Genomic DNA, 26,758 nt, shown 5'->3' on the forward strand with positions numbered 1-26,758 from the left:
GGTGGCCACAGACAGAGCCAACAGCTCACAGGGCCCGGATGCTGAGGCGGGGAGGCTGAAGACAGCGCCCAGGGGAGGGGATGGCCCCGGAGGGGGGACGACAGGGGCTCACGTGCACTGCATTTCGGGCCTCAAGGGAAACACGTATTAATTTTACATATAGTGGTTATGGTCAGGGGTTCCCCGAGAATCAGACGTGGAGCTTTGACCTCCAGGCATGCCCATGTCTCTCCACCTTGAGGGATGGCCCCATGGTCACAGGAAACATATCCATGCAAAGTGTGAATCTTTAACGTAAAGGACGTAAAACAGAACGGAACTGGATGCTCATTCCCCCATGCAGACCCCTGCTGAGACAGCAGCCCAGCAGAACCCACCCCCTTTCCGGGCCTCAGCGCAAAGCTCCCCCGGATGCCCCACGATCCGGCCCCTTCTCTCCGTTCTCACTCACTCTCAGTGCCAAGAAGAGGTTCTCTGCCTCCCTCATCAGTCTTGTTGTTTACAACCTATGTTGTCTGTACCTCCTCAATCACATTTGTAAGTCTGACACCATGTCTGTGCCCAATGCTCGTACTGAAATCTGTTTTAAAGCATTTTCATTGATTTTCTATGTGTTTCCTCGTGGGTCTTGGGTCCAAGTTCATCTCCCCAGGACCTTCTCAGGTTAGCCTTTGTGCTGTAACACTTGTTAACTGCATCAAGATTTATTCTGTTCTCCCCTCACCTCCACAGACTCACTGGATAAATTTATTTTTTTCCTTTGAGATTTTTCATTTACTTGGTAAGAGGAGGCAGAGAATGTCAGGAAGGGGCGAGGGATTAAGACAAACCCCTCCTGTTACCTGACATACCACACTAGGGGGAGAGAGGGCAGGTGCACACGTGGGGTGTGTGTGTGTGTGTGTGTGTGTGTGTGTGTGCATGCACGCACATGCGTGCGAGGCGCAAGGCCCTGTAGGACACAGCAGGAGGCTGGGAGCGACAGCAAGTCCCTGAAGAAACTTGAGGTGCAGCATGAGGGGGTCTGCGTTTCGCCGCAGTAAGGCAGGCGTGAGCACTGGCACCGGGAGGTCTGCGGGCCGGCGTCAGTGGTGGCACTGAGGAAGGGACGGTGTGCCCGAAACGCATGACTCGGGTCAAGGTAACCACGTGTGTGGCAAGCTCAGGAAACTCGAAACATCATCACGGGACTCCGTAGCTCCACTTCTGGGTACACTCCCCAAAGCACTGAAAGCGAGGACTTGAGAGATCTGAACGCTCCTGGTCACCGGCATCGCTCACGATGACCGGAAGCTGGAAGCAGCCCCGGGGTCCACCAGTGGGTGGGGGGAGAAACAGACGTGGTCTCCACACACAATGCAACACTATTCAGCCTCAGAGCAGAGGGGCATTCTGACATACACAACAACAGGGGTGAACTTGAGGGTGAAATAAGCCAGTGGCAGAAGGAGAAATACTGTCACAGACAGTAGACACAGACACAGGAAGCAGAACCGGGCGGCCCGGGGCCGGGGAGGGGAATGGGAGGACGGAGAGAGCCGTGGACGGGCTGTGGTAATGGGACACGGCAATGGGAATGAACTCAATGCCCCTGAAGTGAACACTTCAAAAGGGTTACGACGGTAACTTTTACGTTACGTGTATTGTACCACGTAGAAAAATAATGTGCGTCACCACCAGCTCTGGGTTCTGGCACCTGTCACGTGCCCCCCGCATGGCTGGGTGACAGCTGGGTTACCCCCTGAACCTACAGCGAAACTCTCAAGCACGATCGTTTGGGTTGTGAAGAAACGGAGAAGCCGAACCACTCCGTCTAGAGCAGCATAAAAACGGGGATGTTTTCAACTGGCCTCATCAGAAAAAAAGAACATTTCTGATATTCCTGTTTACTTTCTGTGATCAAGACTAAGTAAACGAATGTAGAAAAGTGACAAGTTTTACAAGTTTGGGCAGAAGGAAAGAAAATCCCTCGGATTTATGAAGAGATTAAAGATGATTACACGGCACCTATTTCGGCAGTAAATCCACACGCGTTACCCAGGGGAGCGTGGGAGGCCGGTGCCCGCCAGGCCGGGCGCCACATCAGACTCGCTGGGCACGGTGTCCGCGTCCAGGCCCTGAGCCCAGAGATTCTGATGGAACGGTGACGGTATAAACCGCCAACGCAAACCAGACCGGATGAGCACGAGGCGTTGCTGAGTCCTTATTCTGCCTCAGCATGTGGGGTGTCTGCTGAGCCAGTGTCACCGACGCTGTGAAGAAGGCAGACTGGCCACCGGAGCAAAACAGGATTGACACTCGGTCACCAATGTCACCGGTCTACTAAGTGCGCTCTGCCAGCAACCTGCCTGTGCGGGACTCCCCCACAAAATGGAAAGCATTTCTCAACCGAAGAACGTTCACCCTGGAACGTTCGCACCCTGTTTCGGATGCGAAACTATCTCTTTGGAAAACAAACTGAGCAATTACGTTTCTTGTTCACTTAAAATAAGATGTGTGTGTGTGTGTGTGTGTGTATACACATATATATTTTATATTTATTTTTGAGAGAGCGCAAGTGGGGGAGGGGCAGAGAGAGGGAGACAGAGGATCCGAAGCAGGCTCTGCGCTGACAGCAGTGAGCTCGATGTGGGGCTCGAACTCATGAATCATGAGATCACGACCTGAGCCGAAGTCAGACACTCAACTGACTGAGCCACCCAGGCGCCCCCAAGATAAGTTACATTTCTGATATCTCCCTACATTGCTCAAGTTTACAGAAAATAAAAGCACTTCTGGTCCTCGCGGTGCTTGAAAACCGCTGAGTGAGCACAGGCAGTGCTCACAGTGAGTCCTGGGCCCTTCTTGGATGAGGTGTCTATGCTCACATTCACACTGCAGCGTTTCAAGTATCATTCGCAACCAAATAAACAGACATCTGACCTTAACAGGCATGACTTTTACATCTGAAATGTTCAGAAATCTAAGTTGTTTGGACTAGGGAGTTATTAGATAAATTATTGAAGCAGTAAAGCTGAGATAATTTTGGAATCAGAAATTAGTAAATGTGCCTCTTGCCTGGAAGGTCAGAGCAGCGAATGATGGAAGGCGCTTAAGAAACTATCTGGCGACTAGAGACAGACACTTGACGACAGCTCCCTAACTTTCAGGAGCCTGGAAGAACGTGGAAGGCGAGACTACCTGCTTTCTTGTCAGGAGGAGACATGCCAGTGACAAGCAGCGAGTTCTCAGAGAGCAGGGGCCACACGTAAGTCCTCACCGCAGCACTCTTCAAGCCCAACCCGGGGCCCAAAAGTAGATGTCGGGTAGCAGACGTACGTGTGCAAAAGGGCGAAGGGCCCAGCACACCCCAACGTGCAAGCGATCACAGTGGCACACCCACCTTCCCACGTAAGAGCAAGAAGGGTTGTGGGCTGAGAGGAAGCAAATCAAGATCTCCCGTTTCCCCAGGTGGCAGTGGCTTCTGGTCCCGCAAGTCTCTGTGTCTTTTATTTGGACTTCGTTCCCAGATCCTCATCTATTTGAGGAAGACCCCTTCTCCTAGGTGGAGACCCCGGTCACTATGGCCAGATTTCCTGGACTTGAACAGGGACAGGATGCTCTGGCAGAGGCCTGTCACAGAGCCCAGAGGAAGATTTCTAATCTATTGCCCCGTTGTCCCAGTCCTAACATAGCAAGTGAGCAATCTTTTTTTTTTTTTTAATTTTTTTTTAATGTTTTATTTATTTTTGAGACAGAGAGAGACAGAGCATTAACGGGGGAGGGGCAGAGAGAGAGGGAGACACAGAATCCGAAGCAGGCTCCAGGCTCTGAGCCGTCAGCCCAGAGCCCGACGCGGGGCTCGAACTCACGGACCGCGAGATCGTGACCTGAGCTGAAGTCGGACGCTCAACCGACTGAGCCACCCAGGCGCCCCAGCAAGTGAGCAATCTTAAGAGTGTCCTTGCATTATAGGAAAAATACAAATGCAGGAAAAATGTTAAAAATGGGTAAGGTTTCTGAGCTCCCATCTACTGGACGAGCTGTTAGTTCACAACGGGTTTTACTGAATGAAGCAACATCTTCTTGTTCAAGAAAGAGCGTGACAGGGTTTCTGAGGGGCAAGGAAGAACTTCTCAGGGGCTAGAGCGTCACAGAATAGGGGAGACAAAAGCCCCAGCCAATGAACTGGAACTTAATTCTAAAAAGCAGCAAAAACCCAACCTCTGTAACAACTCTTCAGGACAAAGTCAAGTGCGATAAATACACAGTTCTTTCTTCTTGGCTAGCCTGCAATTGTGAACACTGAGAAGCAAAGAACACACCATGGGAAAGGCACATATGAAAAGAAATCTTTCAGAACGAGTTTTATTTGTGGCTGGAGTTCACCAGGGCTCCTCTGTATAATCAACTCAAGGGGAAAAGTTGTACTTTATTTTCAAGTCAAACTCAGGGACCTAAATATATGATGTAACTTTGGAAACCCCGTGGCAACAGGCTAACCCAGCACAGACCACCACCCCCCCCCCACCGCCACTGGCACTCGAGTGCCACATGAATGAGGGGGAGTCCAGCGCTGCTCTAACCTCATGGGCAGCTTTGCCAGGAACGAGAGCAGACACCCTGGCCTTTGGCCAAAATCTGAAAATTCTCCTTCTGTTTGGATCCCTGAAGGAATGATAGCTCAATTCTTCTAGTTTCTTACTGGGGTGACAATCAGGTCACTGTTAGGCCCTGAGGGATCTGGAACACGGTTGTGCCTACAATTAACAAGGTGAGCTAATCAATCAGTAGCTGTGTCCTGTGCAGTCTCATTGAGCTCAACACAATGAGTGAAACGTACCTCTGCAGCCAGAAGATGGTCCTCAAGACATGTCATGAAAAATGCAAAGCGGGCACAGATAACAAATGGAGGGAGTGACCAGAATATTCCAAAATTAATAGAAAAAGAACCAGAATATGGCAGAGTATAGGGTTGTTCTCTCAGGAAGAGAAAACAAATTGCATATCCCCAGATCTGCAAGAATCTGCCATTTGCCAGTACTTCAGAGAAATGAAGACTGACGTAATATGGTTCAAAGCAGATGAACTCTACACATTCTACACTTTTCTAGAAGCTATAAATGACCAGTGTTTCTCAAAAGGGCTTGAAGTCTCAAGTGAGCTTTTCACTGAGATGAAACCAGCACTGTCCAAAAGAAACATAGCGCAAGCTGCACATGCAATGTATAAAAATTTTTAGTAGCTACGATTTTAAAAAGTAAAAGGAAATAGGAAATTAAATTAACCATAATAAAACTTTATTTAACTCACTCTATAAAATATATTACCATTTCAACCTATAACGACTATAAAGTAATTACACTTTTTTTTTTTTTTTTTTTCATATGAGGTCTTGAAATCGAGCATGTATTTTGTACCTGCAGGACAGCTCAGTTCAGACTGGCCACACCTGAAGTGCTCAGTAGCTCCAAACCTGGACATTTGGGACAAACATGCTCGCGTACTGTCACTAGGAGCCCATTACTGACCCATCCAGACACACATGGAGAAACAGTCTTGCCACGGTTACCTTTAAATAGAGGAATCACTAAGGAATGCCAAACGCTGCTTGCTTCAAATGCCCTGTCATTTCAGGGGAAAAGTGCACCTTTCAAAAGCCCCTCCTGCCACAGTCACAGCACAGCCACGGCCCTGCCCACCCGCACCCTCTCCCTGGCAGCCCAGCTCCGTTCCCACTCTGCATGGCGAGCCTGGGCAGTCTGGGATGTTCGGAGATACTTCACAAGGTAGGAGGAGGCCTGGCTGCACTCAGGGCCTGCATGCTTGCTTTTCTGGGATTTCACGGTAAGAAAACAAAGAAAGCACAATGTGAAAACCTGATTAAGGAGACGCTGAATATGGTCCCCCCTTCCCTACCCGCTTTCATCACCTGGAGAGGAACCGCACCTTCCGTGTTCTCAATTTATGAACGACACTGGCCCCAGAAGAAGAGCCCTCTCTCTTTTTCCAAACTGATACCATTTTGGCCTGAGTAACAGGTGAAATCTTCACTTCCACTCCAGCTCTTGATGGATTAGAAAAGCCCAGAGACACAGTGATAATGGAGGGAAGCACGAGTGACGAGGAGAGACCGTACCCCTCACCAGGCTGCAAAGAAGCAGGGGCAGAAGCTGGGCACGAGCCAGCCGTGCCTCACGATCCCTACCTTTGTGGTTGAAGATGCCCTCCATCTCCATGCTGCTTCTAGAGTGGGCGATGCACAGAGAGCCGCAGGGGACCAGGCCTTCCGCGGCGGGGGACCGGTCGGTGGTCCGCACCAGACACCAGTCAGGCTTGTCGTGGGGCCGCTCCAACACTTCCACGGTCTGGCCACGGCGGATGGTCAGCTCCGTGCTGTTGCAGGCGGTGAAGTCGTGGATGACCACCGTCAGCTCGCAGCCACCGGAGAGCTGGGGAGGGAGAGGGACACGTCAGTGAGCTCCCGCCACCGCAGCCCCTGCGGGCGAGGCTGAGCTGGGCCAGCAAGAGCCGGGGCTGGGGCAGTGACTGGCCACCACCTGAGCGGGGGCTCTCCGGTTGCACTGCCCCTTCGCTTCCCTCTGGAATTACGGGGGCAGTTATTCGCTTTTCCGTGTTTTACTGTATGGCTATGATTTTTGAGGGTTTCACGGTTAGAATCCGATACAATTTTCCATATGAGCGTCCCTATCTTTTTGTGCCTGAGACATCATTATCTCCCTGCTCAAAATGTGCTATATAATCCTTTTTAAACATAGGGCAAACTAGTGAAAACTGAAGGCTGCTTGGGGGATCACTGCATCATACGGTGACAACATGATAGTTTTACTTGAAGTTTCAGTTCCCACTTGGTGTTTGAGCCAGGCTATTAGTGGGAGGCTCTCTGGCACCACTTGGTTGAAAAAGGGAGCAGCCGCGCAGCAGGGAGACCGAAGGGGTCATGAGATCCCTACATATGGGCAGTGCATGCCTTATTCTCTCTTCCAGTCCCTCCAAGAGCTCCTCTCCACCCCCCCACCCCCCAGGATACCTCTTAGCGGGCACTCCCGCCGGGTCCTTTCCAAGCCGTCTTCCCATGCCATGTTTTACCATGCCATTCCGTACGCTCTGTGGACACTGGCTTACTTCCCTATGCTATGTGCTTTCTGGTCTGAGGCTCCTTTCCGCACCTCTCCCCTCCCACTAAGCTCACTCCCATTTTCTGTAAATTAGAACTCAACTAATTCTTAGGCCCTTTGAAGCACATTCACAAACTCCAGAAAGATACAGTGCCATGATCACTATTTGCCTGTGGCCTGTGTCCCATTTGTCTGCCCCTTACACTGTTCATGCCCCGGGGACAGCATGCGTATATATATATATACGTATATGTGTGTATACATATGTATATATATATGCATATATATGTATATATATGTGTATATATATATGTATACACACACACACACACACACACACACACACATCCCTCCTACACAAGAACCTTGTCACCCACTCCCCATCTTTGGACTGTTTCGCTGGCCCCTCACTCCAGATCGCCCCAGGAGGTTCCAGCTCTGCTGCGTGTCCACCATCCCCCTGTGCGGCTCCGTAACCACACTCTCTGTGCCCATCACTCCCCACACAGACATCCCAGATAGCAGCTAGAGAGGACTCTCGTCACTGTTTCGGGCATTTCCCTCCAAAGCAGTGAGTCTAGGACGTGACTCATTACCCGCCTCCCCGATCTGTTTCTCTTCCAATGTTGCCTTTTGGATAATGGTTTCACCATCAAGTCACCCGAGCTAAAAACTCTCTCTCCAAACGCTATCAAATAAACTTAAGGCCATGTCTCGGATTACTTCTTTCCTCTGCCCATCCGTGCCACGCTTCATTTGGATTTTGCGGTGACCTCCTGGTGGCCTCCCTAACTTCAGGCTCACCTTCCAAGCCATCTGAACGCTGCTGGCAGCTGCCTTTTTGAAATGCGGAGCCTCCCATTCAAGCACCTGACACACGCGTTCCTTCGTGTGGGATTCAAAGCCCCCAAGCCCCCACAGCCAGGTCCCGCCCACCCTGCTGCTTGTCCTCATGTGCTTCACAGCCTGGAGCGTGTCTTCCTTGAGGTGGTCCTGCCCTGCACTGTGTCCATGAGATCCGTCTGCTCAGAACCCCCATGTCCCCACTCTATTCCAGGCCCCCTGTCAAAGCCCTCTGAGAAGTTGCTCCTGCACCTGTCTTAGGTTTTTAAACAAATCGTGTCTCAATTCTGAAATGAGCCACGTCTTGGGTGTGTGTGTGTGTGTGTGTGTGTGTGTGTGTGTGTGTCTGAGCGCACGCACGTGCCCTTAGCACCAGCAAGGGGGTGCTAAGCGGGTTTGTTATTTCTCTGTGAACTTTCCATGCCTGGTCCGTGAGGGGAGAGATGAGGCCCGTCTCAGTCATCCCCGAGTCCCAGTGCCAACAATGGCAGGCACAGGGATCATACGAAGAGGTTGCTAATAGCCTTGAAGCCTAGCTCGCCCAGTGCTTTGTATCCCGCAAGCAGATAAACATTTGCGGAAGTGAAAAACGCAAAATGGGCTTGCTCTAAAAATGCAGATGCTGCATTTGAGAAATTGAAATGGAACGTGGGCTTTTCTCCTGTGACTTCAGGAGCGAACTCTGCCTGTGCTCAGTGTGCAGCACACCCAGGCTTCTGTCGCCCTGAAGGGCAGCAGCACAGAGAACACACAGGGACAGAGGAGTAGGCGGGCTGGGCTGTGGCCAGCGGGTGAAGGACCGCCTGGGCCTCCTGCTGGGAAGCAGCCTTGTTCCAGAAGCCTTGCAGATCAGATCCACCCACAGAGAACTGGGAACCCGTGCCTCCTGCACAGGCCCGCAGCCTGCTGGCCCTGTCATGCCCTATGCTATTCAGTATCCTCCTGTTCTAATAGCCGGTCTTTTGAGAGAAGTTTAGATATTTACAATAAGAAACACATGTCCACAAGACAACCACAGAAAACAAAACAAAACAAAACTCCTCCATAACGCAACACAAATATCGACAAAGTGAACTGTCTTTGCTAGGCCACAGAGGAAATTTCTCACAAATGTTGAATCCCCTTCTAAATTTTATAAATTCCTCTGTGTGAAACCCATGCTAAGTCCTACACGTTTCTCTGTGAACACAGATGCTCACGTTAAAAGAGTTAAAGGCAGAGGTCCGAGAGAGAGAATTTCCCTTGTAAAACCCTGCATTATGGCATTATGGAAGGGGTTAATCCCTGTAACAAAAACGAGGGCTGTTTCCTGTCCCAGGGAAGGCACGACCAGTGGACAAGGCCCAGTATGGAGTCCAGCGTGCTGAGGCCCCTCGGGGCCCATACTTCCTGGGGGCCCCCTTCCAGCCTGCTGGAGCTCCCCCGTGGCCACCAGTGACCTGCCCGTGTGTGCGTGTGTGTGTGTGTGTGTACACAGCACAACCCCCGCCTGAGGGCTGCCTTGCCATTTCTCCACGCCCAGCCCTGGGAAGCACAACTTCAGGACACATTATCTCATCACCAGGCCTTTGCTGGCTTCATTCTTGAGCATTTTATTAATTTTTCAGACTGCTCTGGGCCACGTGGTATGTTCTGTGGGTGGGGGAAGGGTGGGAAGGAGAGAAAGGGGCTGCCTGAGGAGGAGAGTTAAGCTCGACTTTATTTCTGGCACGGATGCTTTAGCCCCTTACAGAGTAATCAAACACTATTGGAAACATCTGTGGACTTGACAGAGCATCAGAAATAAAAATCAAGCCTGTTCGGACAAAGAATCTCATACTGAGTTACATACAGTTCTTTTTCAAAGACCTCAGATAACTTACTAACAAAACCTAGTACAAGAATCAGTTTTTAAACAGTGCTAAGATTATCGTTTAAAAACATCGCTATCTTCTTGGTTTTACCATGAGAATCTCCTGCACAAATCTTTAAGGGGCGGGGAAGCTAACTGGATGTTTTCTAGAGCACATACGTCCTGTGCATTTCTGTCTCAATGTTCACATCCGAATATTTTAAACCTACGACAAAACCTGCCTTTAAAACCAGTTTGCTGGGGCGCCTGGGTGGCTCAGTCGGTTAAGCGGCCGACTTCGGCTCAGGTCATGATCTCGAGGTCCGTGAGTTTGAGCCCCGCGTCGGGCTCTGTGCTGACAGCACAGAGCCTGGAGCCTGTTTCAGATTCTGTGTCTCCCTCTCTCTGACCCTCCCCCATTCATGCTCTGTCTCTGTCTCAAAAATAAATAAACGTTAAAAAAATAAATAAATAAAACCAGTTTGCTAATTAAAAAAAACAAATCTTTTAAAATAAAAGACTTAAAATAACTATTTTGAGGGAGCAATGTAAATCATTACTACCTTGTAAGAATTAAATTCCTGATTGGAAAAAGTTCAGATAACATACATCGTTAAGTATGACCGAGACCGTACTTGTTTTCAGTGATACTGCTACCAACAGTGACCCGATTTCATTACTGTGCTGAAGAATTACCATTCCACTGATCTCGTTTAAAGATTCACTTTCCCTTCCAGCCATACTCCGTGACAGTTTTCCCAGTATCTTTCTCACTTCTGTGTGTCTGAGGGACTTCTAGGAGGGGTTCCTCACCACATGCGTTTAGTTTAGGATTGCAATTTATGAAAATCTGAGTTTCCATGACTCACATTAACTCTTGTGAAATTCACATCAGAAGACAGTTTCCCCCTCCCCCTGATCTTTCGGCCTTTCTCCTTTAAACGACAAATATGGGGACTAAAAAGCATGGCAGTGAAAAGGCCCCCCTTAGCACATGGAGCACAGAAGCCAGCTAGGAAATGCCTCCTCCAAGACTACGAGGGCTACGGAGGGAACTCCAATGACCCAGATGCACAATTAGCAGCATCAAATCAGGGTCCCTTTGCCTGAATTCTCTCCAGAATGACTGAAAATGAACAAGCTGTAGTTTCACCCAAACGGATGAAACACTCCTCTCTGGTCGCCGGCACGTGAACCTTCAACAATCACCACGCGGCACCGAATTTTATTTTTTATGTTCTCTGGAGAAACCGTGTTATGTCGTCGCTTTGCCTGAACCCAGTTAGAGGCAGTAACGAAAAGAGACCCACAGCTGGGGAATTCTCAGCCCACCCCTCCTCGGAGATGCCCCTCTCTGGTGCACAACGAGGCAGTTGTACAAGAAGAACACACAGTTCTGGAGGGACAACGGCAAACATCTGGTCTGAATAACCGAGCTCCCAGGTGAGTTCTGGAGCAGCTTCTGCCAGAGGAGGAGCGGGCTCTTTACGACTAGCATGGCGGACCACGCAGCCCTTGCTGCAAACGATTCTACTTCAAGAATCGAAGACCGACTCAGGTGGGTGTCTGGCCAATGTTCGGAGAGCAATTCAAAAGGAAAGGGGCATTGTGGTCTAATAAAAGCCATTTTTCCTTAAAGAACAGAGTGTGTCAACTCTGTGAACAGTCACATCCTACAACCCAGCACAGTTCAGTCATTCAGAAACCTCACAAAAGCGTCTTGTGGTTTTGCGGAGGCTCCACACAGAGCAGACCAAAGACTGGCTGCCTGGTTAGAGAGGATAAGAGCGCACGGCTCCGTCACTGGCGATGCTCGCGAGAGAGGGGCAGCCACTGGCATCTCTAAGAGTTCCCCAAGGAAACGCGTCACATCCCTGGCTCTCACCCACCCAAGCTTCTCGCCGCGCAACTTCACGGACACAGGGGCGTACCAGCAACCACCTTACCCGTGTGAGCAGCCGGGCCCATGCTCACCCCGACCCCGAGGCCAAATCCACGGGAGAACCCTTCACCAAAATTTGCTGAGTTTCAGTGAGGACCACTCTGATGGGCTCTCACACACCGAGCATAGAAATCTGTGAGAACTGAAGAGTGGTTAATATGGTAAATTTTCTGTGGTTTTCACTACACACGCACATAAAAAAAAAAAGTCTGTGAGAAGATTTTTTTTTTCCCCCCCAAAGCAGCAGCCTACCATACCCAGTATTTTATCCAGAAAAGAAAGCGGAGTGTGGTACTCAGGGGTGTTCATTCTTTACTGACATTGTCACACGGTGGTTTTCTGACATGAAAATCATTCTTGGAAGGCCTCCCTGACTGTGTGATATACATGAGGTGGAATGGAAAATTTGATGTGAAAAAGCAAACTTAAAAGCCCCACCTAAGAAAAGGGCAAACTTTGAAGTAGAAAGTGAGGCCAACTGGAGGAGGGACAGCGAGTTCGTACGGGGCTTCACAGAAGCTGACCTGCACTAACATCACGTTTCCCCTCACTCGACACACCAGAACAGGGATGCCAGCACCCGCCGAACAGACCGATGACCAGCTTAACTGGTTAACGGGAGCCGGGGGCAGACAGCCGAACACCACCCGCACTCCCTCAGGCCGCCACGCCCTGGAACATCCCGAACTCTGTGAGACCGCTTCACCCGGAGGAGCCCGCTTGCTGAACTTCCTGAGCGAGCAACACAATCTTTCATCCAGAGAAGTCCCTGTGAAATGACGCCTCGCGTCCCTGACGCAGGTATGGGAAGAGGGCAGGTACGACAGCCAGCGACCGGCTGACTGGGCTTCTCGCCAGAAGGAACCGCGGCTGGAGTAAACGCCCTGCCTCCCGTCTGAACCAAACGGGCATCCTCCTACGATGCTTACTTTGACCAGTACGTCAAATTTACATTAAAAAGCGTTTCTCGATGCACCACTACTTTTATAAACGCTTTTGTTAAATTTCTCTCCAAATTTTGTATTTAAAAAAAAACCAAACAAACCAAAAACCTACCTTTTCTTAGAACTGAGGCTTTCTACTTTGGCGTGGGGGATTTTTTTCTGATTAAAACTATCAAAGACTACGTTCCACTTTGCGGTTTTATGAAAGCGCTTAAAACACTTGATAAAAATTACAAAAACCACAGTCACTTAGGAGGACCGAAAACAAAGATTAGCAAAAGGAAGGAACAAAGGCAGGTGTGCTCCGTCACCCTGGCGGGGGCGGGGGCCCGGTCACCCTGCGCACGCCTACATGTTCCGGGCTGGCACACACTGGGTGATCCGCGAGTATCCGTGGACGGACGACCCTATCCTGGGAACGTGTGCAGTCGTTTTATGCGCGCGTGGCCACAACGCAGCGAGGTGGGTTAAAGGGGAGTGTGTGTGTGTGTGTGGGGGGGGTATGTTTTGAGCAAGAGTCCCCCTCTTCTTCAGGGACTGCCCATATGTGGTATTTTACTGCTGAGCCACCAAAATGCCTAAGTCCAGGCACTAATACTGAGCAATGTATTCTCAAGGCAGCTTCCAGCTCCAAACACACAGCTCCAAATGCACTGTGCTCAAGAGCGGGCAGATACGAGGGCAGCGAGGATGACACAGGCAGTAATCTGCAACGGCCAGTAATGAATATCAACAGTCCAGGAATGAGGGAGGAGGCAGCACTTTTGAAGAGGAAGCCGCAGCAACAACTGTGTACGTGCGAGGCAGGCACTGTTCTCAGTACATGCCCACAGCCCCGAGGTGATGGCACCGTCCCCCAATTAGAGATGAGGAAACTGAGGCACAGAGAGGCGAGGTAACTGCTGAAGGCTGCGGAGAAGCAGAGCCCAGAGATCTGGCTGGCGGGCTCTTCCTTGTTCTTAACCACCTGCCGTTTTGACATTCAGTACTCTGAGTAACTACTTTGTCACACTCTGAAGCCAGAGTGTCCTGTCTGCGGGGACTAAAACCATGTGCCGTCCTGATGAAAGGCTTCTGAATAAAATGACTCGATTTCATGCCCACACAGGGGAAAACCTACATAAGGTCCTGGGAGGCTTGGGGCTCTGGCAAGGCCAGCAGAGGACCTCCTCTGAGCAAAGCTTCTGGCACCTTCAGCCAGGGGAAGCGGCTGGAGCTCCGGACGGGGGCTCACCTCACTCCTGGCCACGCTGCTCTGTGCCAGGGACGCTGCTCTGTGCCACGTACGCAAGGGACACAAGGCACAGGGGCTGGAAGGAAGTGTGTGCTATTTCCTGAGTAGGCTAAACACAAGTTCCCTTTCTCAAAAATGTGAATTCAGCCACAGTTTTAAAAATGTATGCCGCAATTTACATAAATCCACCCAAGTCCCTACTGTTAGAATGTTGCTTCATAGAGAAAGTTGGTTGACTTTTTAAACTACATAGAATCTCATATCCCCAACCCAGTGCTATGTATGTGCTTCAATTAAGAGTAACTAAAACCATTTGTTGTTTTTTTTAAAATACGTGGATTCATATATTAATATTATAAGCTTAGGGTAGTTCATGCCAAGTATCAGTCTCAAATGAATTTCTCATTTATTAAAAGTAAGAACTGCATTACCTTAGATGTAAAAGAAAGCTCTCACTGGCCCCCGAAAGCTTGGGTCAGCCTTTCCAGAGGCGACTTCCTCTTGCCTTGGTGATTCATCTTGACCTCAAGATGCTTGGTTCTAGAGTAGCCTATATTTCATTCCCGTATTTTCTACTTTCCTTATACTATAAATTTTTGTTATATGAAATAAACCACAGACTAATAAGGCAAATAGGAAGAAAAAAGGTTAAAAATGCTGTTTTAATACACTAAAAACATCCACCTCCATATCCAGCCCTAATGTGAAATCGTAACGCCTAGGCACCAACAGGTAATTAAATCCACATTTTGTTTCTGGCTTTCGCTTTCCACTGCTGGGTGGCCCTGTGAGGGCCATCCAGCCCTCCCCCATCTCCTCGATGTCCTGAAGCCTGGCTCAGCATTCTCTTCCCTACCTCAGGGAGACAAACGCAGGACAAATGAGATAAGAATCTGGCAAGAATAAGAATCTTGATTTCTTTGGAATCCAAATTATATTTTCATAAGATCATTTCATCAGCATTAAGCACCACGAATATGGGCAAGAATCCCTGCTAAACTTACTTTTGGAACAAAGAGATGCCATATTTTAAAACTGATGTTTTCAAGGAAAGAAATGTGCTCATGGGGCATGTGGTTTGTATCTGTGACCTGTCTACTCAAGCTCTGTGAACAGTGTTCCCTGGAAAGAGGGCGTCTCCAGGAGCCGCTCCTTAACAGACCCTTCCAGAAACATCCTGCGCCTCATCTGAGAATGACTGCAGCGCTGGGCAGATAACCCTCCCTTAAGAAGTCTCCAAGAGGCCGAGTCAAAAACATCCCCCCACCCAGTTTCTGAAATGGACCAAAGTCCATGATAACAACTAATTCACAGCAGACATCATAAATTAAGTCAAACAGGCAGAATATGGTTAAGTAATTTCCCTCACCAGATCTATCTGCCTATATCATCAGAGGCTGTTTAAACTTGAGGCTATTTAAACTTTCTGCAGAGTGGAAAAGAACCTTGAGACATGAGAAGTTACTGCCATTGGAGGCAAAGGGGTTTTCTGGTTAAGCCTAGTTCAGTGAAACTGCATTTGACAAGCTGACTCAAAAAAGCAGGTAGTTTCCTAATATTCAAAATGTGTTTTCCTGAATCATCTATGACTCTGAAATATCTACTAGAACAAAAAGGGAGATGGCTACAAGAAAATGTTTTGGAAGCAGAGAACACACAAAAGCCGGCATTCATGTGGTAGCAAACACATCTCTTCTTTGTAAGGTCCAATGGGAATGTCCTCTCCAGACTCCAGATTTTGACTTATCATTATAAAATCTCACATGCTATTTATTCTCATCCCAAGTGCAGACCCCAAGAACTGAGGAAAGTAACTTGCTGCATTTCTATGATCTTAGGAAGATAGCTCACTCCTTTTTTGTACTTTTGAAACTATGAAGGACCTGTGGTCTCAGTGAGGGATATTAGAGGAAATATATGCCATGTCCACTTAAAAAATGAGTTTTGGAGTGTCATTACTTCCAGACGGTTAGGAATCATGGGAGACTGTAGTCATGGCTCCACCAGAAGAGCCGGGGAGAGCCTCTGCAAAGCCCAGGTGCAGGGGCATGGCAGTACTTGCAGAAGTGGCCCTTAGGGGTTTCTGAGCCACACAACAAAGTTTAGAGACAATGCAGTGGAGGAGGTAGGCAGAAACTGGTGAATTACCTCCACAGAATATGTAACAGGCAGTTCTCTAAAGACCCTAGCATCCCACCAGACTCCCAGGATGAAATGATTAATTCCTACAAACCTGTACTTTTCTGGTAGTGATTCATTCCTCCTCTCTCATTGGGTACAAACAGAATTTGCTGTCTTAATAGCAACAGCCTTAGGATAATGCCTCATTTTTATATAGTAGTTGTGCAGGCCTGAGTCCAACTTCACATAAGCCTATTATACTACAATAGATCCAAAGCACAAGCAGTTACACAGTCCCTAACTACAAGACAGAGCCTTATTTTTGGGAACTGCAGTCAGCACACATCAGGGGACCAGGAGCCAGGAGTGGGCGCTTGCCATCTCAGAGTGGGAACGGGAGAGCCGGAGCACCTAACCAGACCCAGGGGGCATTTCCACACCACCACCGCCAACCACCCAATTACCATATGCTGCCTAAAAAGACACTTGCCCCTTCTTTTTGGACCAACCTCTAGAAAAGTCTTAGCACACCTTCCAAAAGGCAAAACCTTTTACATTTATTTATCTCTTTGGCAATCTCACTCAAATACCATATGATTTCACTCATGTGTGGAATTTAAGAAACAAAACAGATGAACATAGAGGAAGGGAAGAAAAAATAAGATAAAAACAGGGGAAGCAAACCATAAGGGACTCTTAAATACAGAGAACTGTGGTGGGTGGGGGGATGGGCTAGATGGGCGATGGGCTTTAAGGAGGGCACTTGTTAGGATGAGCACTAGGTGCTATATGTAAGTGATGAATCACTGAATTCTACTGCTGAAACCATTATGACACTATATGTTAACTAACTTGGATTTAAATAAAGTTTATAAGAAATCAAATATTTCATTTCTAACAAGTAAACTTTAAAACTCATTTCTAGAGTAAACCCAGACCAGACCCAGCAGAGCACATCTGGTGAGAATGCGAATTGGGGGCTGCTGGGCGCACAGCTGCCGTGGGGACGCTTGACCCAAGCAAGTCCGTGAAGTGGTCTGAGTGAAGGTGGCCGCGCCCCAACCTGAGCTCCTATTACTTCCAACACCGCCTTTAGGTGGAGGTCTTGTATAAACGGGCGATTCTGATAACTCTGCCACCTCGATCTTTTTTTTTTTTTTTTTTTTTTAAAGAAAAGAACCAGAATTACTCTAACGAAACGTTTCCAAGTTCGAACTTTATTCTCTTAACTAAATGGCCATGGGGTGGGGCCGCAGGAGAAACGGCTGCTCTGCACCGAACGCCTGATGTGTCATTCATCTTATTCCCCATTATTACCCCTGGCAAGACATACCGGCCACCGGGCTCTGAACAAAACAAAAACGAGATGCCGTGTTTATTCTCCCGTCCTGTTACTCTAACCATTCAGAGTTCTAGGACTTCCTATTTAGTAAACTCAAAAAGCAGAACAGAAAAAACAAATGACTCAAAGCAGAAGGATCTGGGAAACGAAATCGCTGCAAAAGAGCAATGCTTTCTAACCTGCTCACTGCCCTCCTGCCAACCGCATCACACACCACGAATCCTCTGCAAGACCGAGTGGGAAAAGCCCACCATCTGGGCCCAGACACTGGGCCCGCTCCTCTGTCAGCAGCCCCTTCCAAATGACGCTGAGGGCGAGACACTTCCGGGCTACAAATGACGGGCTGTGCTTCAGAAACACAGGAATCCTCAATGTGGCAAGTTAAATAAAACCCCTATTTACAGTCAAATAACCTTTTTAGAGAATTTGGTCTAGCAGTTTAGAAACAGAACACGTGCTCATCTCAGTGGGAATGGAAGACTTAGTTGATGTGACTGTCCCCCCCCCCCTCCCCCCAGCTCATTTTATGGAGGACTCTGCGTATCTGTGCGTGATGGAAGCCTGGATTCCAAAGTCTCCTGTCGATGTATTTTCTTGGCTTTGGGATTCCATCAGGACAGATCACGGGATTCTCCACACCGCACCCCTTCTGTAGAAGGCACAGCTACGTGCGTATTTTCCGACAACGATCAGATCTGTGTGCCTGGCGGTCAGCTCAGGTGCAGGCTGGTTCGGGGCGCACTCCCTGCATTCTGCTGTGCCGCCCTGAGGATGCCAGGGCTCCTGCTTCAATCGGAGCAGATCCGCTTTCACCCTCAGGGCTTGGTGTAGCATTTAACTTAAAGTGACAGGCTCTTCTGCTTATGTAAAATTGACAAGCTTAAACACACTGCCCTAGAACACCTGACAGAAAACCAGGTGACGGCACTGGGCAGGGCAGGCAATTTCTTCCTGAATCCTCAGACTTTACCCCTGACACCCCCAACTTTTTGCTCCTGCTTCTGTGCCTGGCACCACTTAGCACACAGTGACTGTTTGAAAGGACTGGTGACAAACTCTCACTTATAGACAGAAACAGGCTGCTTCCTAACAGAGCCAAGACTAGCTACATTCACCCAAGAAAGTGCTGTTACAGCTTACCTTATCGCTGTCCAGTGTGTTCTGAGACGTCCGTGAGGCAATTGAAATGGTGTCAGGCTGGCTGCTCCCATCGCCCTGGCTATCCAGATCCTCTCCGTCCCTGAAGAAGCAAACACACTTTTCATTCCTGACACTGCGGGGTTGGTCAAGACTGGTGCAGAGCGTCTATGAGTCGCTGGAGAGACAGATTTGTTCAGAGAGGCACGAATCCATCTGCGTGACTGCTGCCACCAGCATCGCGTGAGCGGTGACCGACCCCTCTCGGCTGCGCGCCGGGATGAGTGGCGGACGTGTGCCCCCTGCTTAATTCGCACAACGATAAAACACAGGTGTGGTACTACTGCCTCAGAAATGAGAAACGCAAACAGCGAAGTGACAGTACAGCTGGTCCTGGTCACATGCACGACCTACATATGTGTCCAGATTCACACTTGCGGTGGGAAAGGGGAACACGCAGGGATTTGTACCCAGCCCTTCATTTTCTTTAGGCCGAAGGGAGGTTCTCATCGTGACAAAGCAATTTCATTACTAAGGATGATGTTATACATACAGTGTGTTTAAAAAAAATATTCCTCAAGATATTTAAGAAAAACAATCTGTGAAAAATAGTAAGTTAACACTGCCTTGTTCTCTTCCTATTAAGTAAACAAACTTACCGAAAGGCCCCCAGCACTTACCTCCTTCCCTTCTGTCTCGTGGCCGGTGCTGTCTTGGGGATGTGAATGGGCTCCTTCAGGGCCCCTTTCAGGTGAATTGTCCTTTCCTGTATCACTTCGCGGATGTGCTTTATCCAGTCCTGCTTGTTTTCTATGCTGGAAGCCTTAACGAGGTGTGAGAGTCCATCAGGACACAGAAGGGGTCCCCCTTCCAGAACCTGCTCTAACCACACTCAGGTCTCCCACATTCCCTGAGTTTCCCCATCTCAAAAATAACTTTTCAGCAGAAAAGCAACTGCATCCCATGTTTAATTTGCCATTTTGAGTATTTTTTCATCAAAACCATTTTCATTTTATAGCACATACGTTACTCCAGAATTATTTTCACAATCAGCAATTCCCCAGTCCCTAAACCTTTTAAGGGGCACCTGGGTGGCACAGTCGGTTAAGTGTCCGACTTTGGCTCAGGTCGTGATCTCACAGTTCGTGGGTTCAAGCCCCGTGTCGGGCTCTGTGCTGACAGCTCAGAGCCTAGATCTGCTTCAGATTCTGTGGCTTCCTCTCTCTCTGCTCCTCCCCGGGCAGAGAGAAACTGGTTGGACCAGTTTCCTTACTGCCAATTACAGACGGTGGATTTACCCTGGTTCTACTACAACTTCTGAAAACGTGCTCCAAACAGGACACACAGTGGATACTCAGTATTTGTGGAATGAACACATATGGCATCACTTTGCCCACACTTTTTTCTTTTACTTTGCCTCAAAGGAGGTTTTTTTTTTTCTTTTTTTTCTTTTTGCACGTTCTGGGCCTTAGTAACAGTTTTTCATTTCCTTGTAAGAAACATCAACTTCCTATGACATAAGCATAAGTCCTTGTAAATGACCGAAACAGTTGTCAGAGGGGTCGCAGCTGAGCCCCTGGCGGGGCTCAGCCAAGTGTTTTCTCATGGTGCACCTTGTCTTCAAAATCACCAAGTCGGAGCCCATGTTGGGAAAGGAAATTAAAATTGAGACTCTTTTTTCTAAATAAAATGTTTTCACTGGAGGATGTGTCTTTAAAGTCGCTGAGGGCTAGGAACAAGGGACTAAATGCGGGGAGGCGGGGGGCGGTGGGGGGCAAAAAGGAGCCTCTTGCTCCCATTCCCAGACCTGAGACTGGAAGGCAGTAACCCAAGTGCTTCTGGGGCCAGAGGCAGGGCGATCAGGGACTAAGGGAGCCTGTGCAGGAAACCAAAGTGTCTCAGGGTGGACAACTCTGAAAACTACAGGTCTACTGGCATTTAAATGCCTGATGCAAACATTCAGGTTAAGCAAAGAGAAGCATCTGAGAAAGAACATTTGGCAGAGTTTAGAGACGACTGAGGGAAACTGTTACTATGGTTCAGAAATAAATGGAATTCTCATGATTTAACAGTGAGGTGATCATTACATTTATGGAGAGGAATTCTCCTGACCTTAAAGAAATTAAACAAGGGAAAAAGATGCCAGGTTTTGAGAAATAGTAACAGAAAGGCAAGCCAGCTAAAGTACTAAGTAAAAGGTCCCACTGGTCTGAGAGATGGGAACAATCCGATGCAGACTCTTGGTAGTTTTCATGTTTCAGGAAGGATTTAGAAAGAAGACTCTCCTTTCCAGGGCACAACGTAAAAAAGACCAACGTTTCGTGTTACAACTACCAGCGCCCCTGCCACCACCATCATCACCTCCACCAGCGCAGCCATCTTCTCCACCGCCACCTCTGCTCCCCCCTCCACCTCCACCACCACCACCACCACCGTCTCCATCACAACCGCCTCCACGTCCACCCCCGCCTTCTCCACCACCGCTCCCACCATCGTCCCCGTCTTTGCTGGCATCTCCACCGCCACCGCCACCTCCATCACCGCCTCCACGTCCACGTCCACCACCGCCGTCTCCTCCTCCACCATCGTCCCCGTCTTTGCTGGCATCTCCACCTCCACCACGATCTCTGCCATCACCTCCATCACCACCGCCTCCATTTCCACCACCGCTTCTTTCGCTTCCAATGTGATCTCTGTCTCCATCACCACCTCCATCCCCACCTCCACCACTCCTATCACCACCTTCACCTCCATCTCCACCTCCTCCCCCTCCCCCTCCCCCTCCCCCTCCAAGGCCTCCCCTCCTCTGCCTCCACCACTTCCAGCTCCACCACCACCTCCACCACCTCCATCTCCTCCATCACCGCCTCGGTTTCCATCTCCATCACCACAGAGCAATCTCTAAAATGAATGAGGACATCACTTTCCTTAGCCTTTCCTTGGAAAGCAGAAAAATAGTACCCAAAATTCCCTAAAAGACTCTCCTCTGATAAAGCCTAAAGGAAACCTTATTCTTGAATTGCATCATGAGTGTTTTATTATGTCCTACATGAAAGTAGTCCCTGTCTGGCTCAAACATCTGGCACTATCTCTTAGATGCACCCTTTGATATCTATCACTATAGCTAATCTGGAGAGATGCTTCCTATGAGTTGGAAGTTTTGTGGTTTTGAGTATACTTTAAAATTTTATGCCTTAGGAAAGTTATCTAATATTTAGCTATCAGTGCAATTTATACTTTATAGGGCTTTACGCCAATAGTAACAAGAACACACTGGGTTGGTAATCATATATTCATTGCAAAACAATCCATCATTTCCATGGGAATAAAGACCTTAGAAACACAATACTTTCACCAAAGTACAAATTCTGTAAGAGCGAGGTATCGATGAGTAACTCATAGTTGCTGGAAATACTGCTGAGAGATTAAAAGGAATGTACGAGACAGGATCACTGGCATGCCAATTCACACACCAGAGTCCTATTAAGCTTTTGGCTCATCTCCCAATATTCTACAAATCTTCAGCAACATCTTTCACAAAACATTCCGAAATCGCCATGGTTTTTCCAGAGAGACCGTTCCATCTGTATTTTCTCAAACACAGAAAGAGGGAAGTACACAAGATACCCTTAGAGCCCTGTGCCTTTCCTAGGAGAGGCTAGTATGATTAAAGCAGAGTTCAAATAAAATACCCAAACATATTTTATTTTCCTCCCCCCCCAATACCCCCCCCCCCAAAAAGCACCCTTAATGTTTTTGAATGCTTTAAATCCTAACATTATTGACCCCTGTAACTGATCATTATCCCCCTTTTTCTCTTCTCCCTATTTAGAAAGCAAAGAGCCTGAGACCCCATGAAGACTCTTGGCATGTTCAGCCTTGAAACTGCCCAAGGCCTTCACAAGTTCACCAGGTGCCTGTTTCCCTTTGGAAAGTAAGTGAAGTGTGCAATGGGACCTGCTGACCCGCATCTCCTTCCTCTTGTATCTCAACGTCCTGCATCTCTTGCGGAACTCACTCACCCTTCTGCAGACGGCAAGAGTGGGAGAAGCTTAAAAACGTCCTTCTCCATTTGACCCTTGGTAGGCAAGCGAAAGTTTAGCTCAAGGCGTTTCGCCCCATGACACCAAACTGAACTTATTCTACTATTCTTTTTGTGGTAATCGCCGATCCCAACAGAACACATAAAGAACAAATAAAATGATATGAAAACCAATGTTTCAACAACAGGAAGAAAAAGCACACACAGCCTCCATAAACTTGTCACACCGCACATTCCCGAGCCTCACAGACGTACCTTGAGGACGATTTTATTGTCTGAGGCTGGCGTCCTCCCCACCCACAGCGCAAACTTGCAAGGGTCTCCTTCCACGTGCTCTGTGACACCCAGCTCTGAGGTCTGGATACAAACGTAATTAAAAAGTTAGAGGACAGAAACAATTCCGGCAGGACACAGAACAAAGACCAAGAAAACGGTTTTGGGGGACTTGTGGTCACGTTAGGTTACAACACCACAGTCTGTTTCCATTGACAGGTAATCCTTGGATCTTTAGTTAAAACGAGGAAATTTTGTTCTCAGGCCACACATGATTGGTCGCAGCCCTTTCACTTGCTCTGAGCACCGCTGCTGGGGATCCTGGTGTAGGTCAACCAGCACATACAGAGGAAGGAAACCAAAATATCTAAAGATCGTGTTATCTGGAAAATCAGGAGCTGACTATTGGCAACCTGTAAACGATGAAATGAATCTGTCCTAGTTGCAGAGGAGCCTGCCATGCGTTTTCGGCATGAACGAAGTGGCTTCGCAGAAGGCGGAGATGTCTTCACGGTTATTTCCCAATTTGTTTGTCAAAAGCATTAACCTTTAGCGTTGCACCAACAAGTTTAAGGGCCAAGAGACAAAATGTCTCTCTGTGACACATGCCGCTGTGCTGTGAGCACATGAAAGAGCGTAGGTGAAGGTCAGCATCTTCAGTCCCTCCCCCACAATCAAGTTCACCCCTGGTGCATTCTCCTCCCTCCAGCAAAGGAAGTGATTCATAACTGTGGCCTCGGAGGGAACCTTAACTTTTAAAAGATAAATTAAATGAAGATGTATCAGCTTCTAAAACAGACTAGCTTGGTCTCTGAGGACAGATTAAAGTCAGCCTAGTGAAATTACTAGCCAGCAATGTTGCTGGTCTTCCTTCCAGTTAGAATATGATCTAAAATGATGTAAGGTGGGCTGTGAGCCAGAAGACAATCTCAAACAGGACATAAGCCAAGGAAAATGGTATGAAAATCATTAGTCTGAACTTGCAAATCCCAGATTATTATTAAGACGATTTCTACATTGGTAGTATTTTATTACTTTGGGAACTTGATTAATCTACGGATGCCATAAAAATGTGTAACGTGGACATTGTTCAAGTATCTGCCGATATTTGTAAGTGATCCACCATATCTTGTGTAAAGAAGACACCAAACTCCACTGCATTCTCTATTCTTTCTCTGGTGGTGATTTTCAATGAGCTCTGCTCCATCCTTTGTCCCATCCTCCGCCGGCCTGGCCCTGCCCAGCAGTTCTGTGTCAACAGCCCCTGAGACAGTCCCACTGAGGGAACATGGAAATACAGCAGATCCAGTGGGTGATACGGCCTGAGACCATCCTTAGAGTCAACGTGTGGTTTACAGAGAGACTCCTTGGGCTTTGCTCCTTGTGGAAAAGAGGCATCAGGTATGTTCTTTTGCCAGAAAGCACACTCACAAGTTAAAAAAGAATTCAAATGTAACACAGTATCGACCCAGCACTCCAGGAAAGCTGTCTCTCTACAGATGGGATTGTGGATCGTTAAAACTATTTTTGCTTATATGTATTTTCTTTAATAACCCTACTTTGCTATTGCAAAGAACCATAAATGTACTTAATTTTCACACACTTTTTATCTTTATGGGGGAAAAAAAATCCCACCTCATCACAAAGAGCCTACAGCAAGCCCACCAGGAAGACTGCTTAAGTATATGCCAATGTTGTGAATGAAAAATTAATTAGAATGATATGAGAACTTACTTAATCGAAGTCTCATATGATTAATTTATTTATGAAGCTAGTTACGGCACACAAGACATAAATTGAAATTCACTAAAAAGGTGTTTTCTCGGCCTACGTTAAGAGTCTATGGCATTTAGAAAAAAACAGGTTTTCTAAGTTCAGCGAAGCTAAAACCATGCGCTCCCTCTAGTGGACTTGAGACTGCAGGAAAATTTCCCTGTGGAAGATGAAAACCTTACAATTTCAGACTTCCACCTCGGAGCAGAGTTTGGGAGGTTAAACTGAAAGCAACAAGCAGTAATTTTTTTCTAGCCGCAAAAAGGTCACGAGTGTGTTACCTTAAAATTTACAATTCTGAACGTCCGTACTTACAAACAATTTGCTTTTATAAAGGTACTTGCTTCTCCCACTGGAATCTTTCACTTCTTTACTAAATACTAAAGACATTTCAAAAAGGAAGAGATGTCGTTCTCGACCCTTTCGAATTAAGGTTTTTGGGTCCCACACTTGGAAGGATTCCTGCAGGATGAGTTCTCCCTGAGACTCAATATTTTCGTCAAACCCTACAACATAAAAGAAAGGGGAGCACACTCAATTTGAAAGAAAAATAAAAAAGGATGCACAAGACAGCAATGTGACTATTTAAACATTTGTTCAGTGCCCATCAACCAAATCTCAGATTAGTTTCCCATCTGGGCCCCCGACTCCGGTTTCCCAGCACTGACCCCACCTGACAAAGTCTGACAAAGGAGAATTCTTCCTAAAACGTGACTTTGCCTATATTTGCTCTTACTCAAAAAAATAAGGCAATTTTTCTTCATGACTTTATTTTTTCCATTCGATCTTAGGGTGGCACTCACACCATTTGAGATTTGGTTGAACTCCCTACTTCTCTTCAGCCTTTACTCACAGCATTCCATCATATGAACCTCCTCCCCTGTCCAGAATGGTCCCGGACCTTCCCCAGGCCGTCACCCACCCCCAGCCTGCGTCCTGATCCTCTGCCTCCTCAGCCTAGAACACCCTTCTTGGACGTTCTGCCACAGGCCGAGCCTTTCCCCAAGGCTCTGGTCTGGCCTTCCTTGGGTTCTCCCCCTCTTGGAGTGCAGAATTCTTCATGTGTGTCACACTCTGGCCACAGGGGTGGGTTTCCCCCTGCTCCTCCCTTCGTGGAAGGGGCCTGCCGTGTGGACTTTCAACTCCCAGGGCTTCGCAAAGTGGTCTGATACCTGCGGCAGGGGCTGCTAGCCCTCTCTCAACTACTGGCCTCCCTTTCTCCTCCACAGACAGAAGCCCCGCGGCCGCTCAGATAAGCACGATATCTCCCAGCCCCTCGGCAGCTAGGACAACTCAGGCCACGCTGGGAGTCCTGTGTACAACTTCTAGTTTCGACCCTTCTAGCTGCTCCTTGCCCTCCCTCTTTCCTCACTTTCTCTCTGCTGGACGGAATGGTAACGTGGTCTTGACACATCCTGAACCGAGCCAACCAAACAGCATTTAAGCAGGGGAGAGAGTGAACGGAGCCCGAGTCCTCGATGGTGCCGTGAAGGGCTGCCACACCAGCTCAGGGGTTCACGTCAGAGAAAGAAAAAGCCTCCTGGCCTCTGACTTTTGGGGCTCTGCTGCAAACAGCTGCACCCGTGCCCCAACTAGTTCCCTTGCTCGATACTAGCGATGATGGAGACAAACAATAAAAAAGCATCTGGGGCAAGACTACTTCTCGTAAATAATTCTGCGTACGCTGATAGTAAGATTTAAGCTCTGTAATGCAGAAAGAGCCTTTCTAAACACAAGCATCCGTGGAAATCTCACTTGCAACGATAACTTTTAATTTTATTTATCTGACTCTTCACCACATCGTACATTATGTTACACGCCACCACATTCAAAGCTCTCGTAAGTGATACAATGGATACAGATATGGGGAAACAACAAGCTTTTTGAAGGGTTTTTATCATCACAGGGGACTGATCTTGCCTCCCTCCTACCCATCCATCCACGCGGAGACCAGATTGCCTAAGGCAAGTGACACAAGGTGCTACTGGGGTTCCAAGTGCAGACAGGCTGTTCTCTGGTTAACGGTCAAGGACATGCTTTTAATGAGGTCGAAGTACTTTCCGTAATCCTTAAGGGAAGCAATGAAACCAGTTCTTCTCAAAAAGAAGGTACTCACGTCTAAACTCTTAACTCCCACCCAAGCATAGAGGCGCAAAGC

The 26,758-nt window shown here is 48.1% G+C and overlaps 1 protein-coding gene across 2 annotated transcripts in view; it reads right to left on the minus strand.

Annotated features, from left to right (window-relative positions):
* Positions 1-26,758, minus strand: part of TRIO (trio Rho guanine nucleotide exchange factor) — a 353,639-nt gene that overhangs the window by 70,845 nt on the left and 256,036 nt on the right. For both annotated transcript variants that reach the window (XM_049648759.1, XM_049648761.1), the window contains exons 30-34: positions 24,916-25,106; positions 22,810-22,911; positions 19,193-19,335; positions 18,516-18,615; positions 6,188-6,431 (exon numbers count right to left, since the gene is read on the minus strand). In XM_049648759.1, the coding sequence (XP_049504716.1) occupies positions 6,188-6,431; positions 18,516-18,615; positions 19,193-19,335; positions 22,810-22,911; positions 24,916-25,106 (780 nt within the window). The remainder of the gene's footprint in view (positions 1-6,187; positions 6,432-18,515; positions 18,616-19,192; positions 19,336-22,809; positions 22,912-24,915; positions 25,107-26,758) is intronic.

This window comes from Panthera uncia (genome assembly GCF_023721935.1).
Source record: "Panthera uncia isolate 11264 chromosome A1 unlocalized genomic scaffold, Puncia_PCG_1.0 HiC_scaffold_17, whole genome shotgun sequence".
NCBI lineage: Eukaryota > Metazoa > Chordata > Mammalia > Carnivora > Felidae > Panthera > Panthera uncia.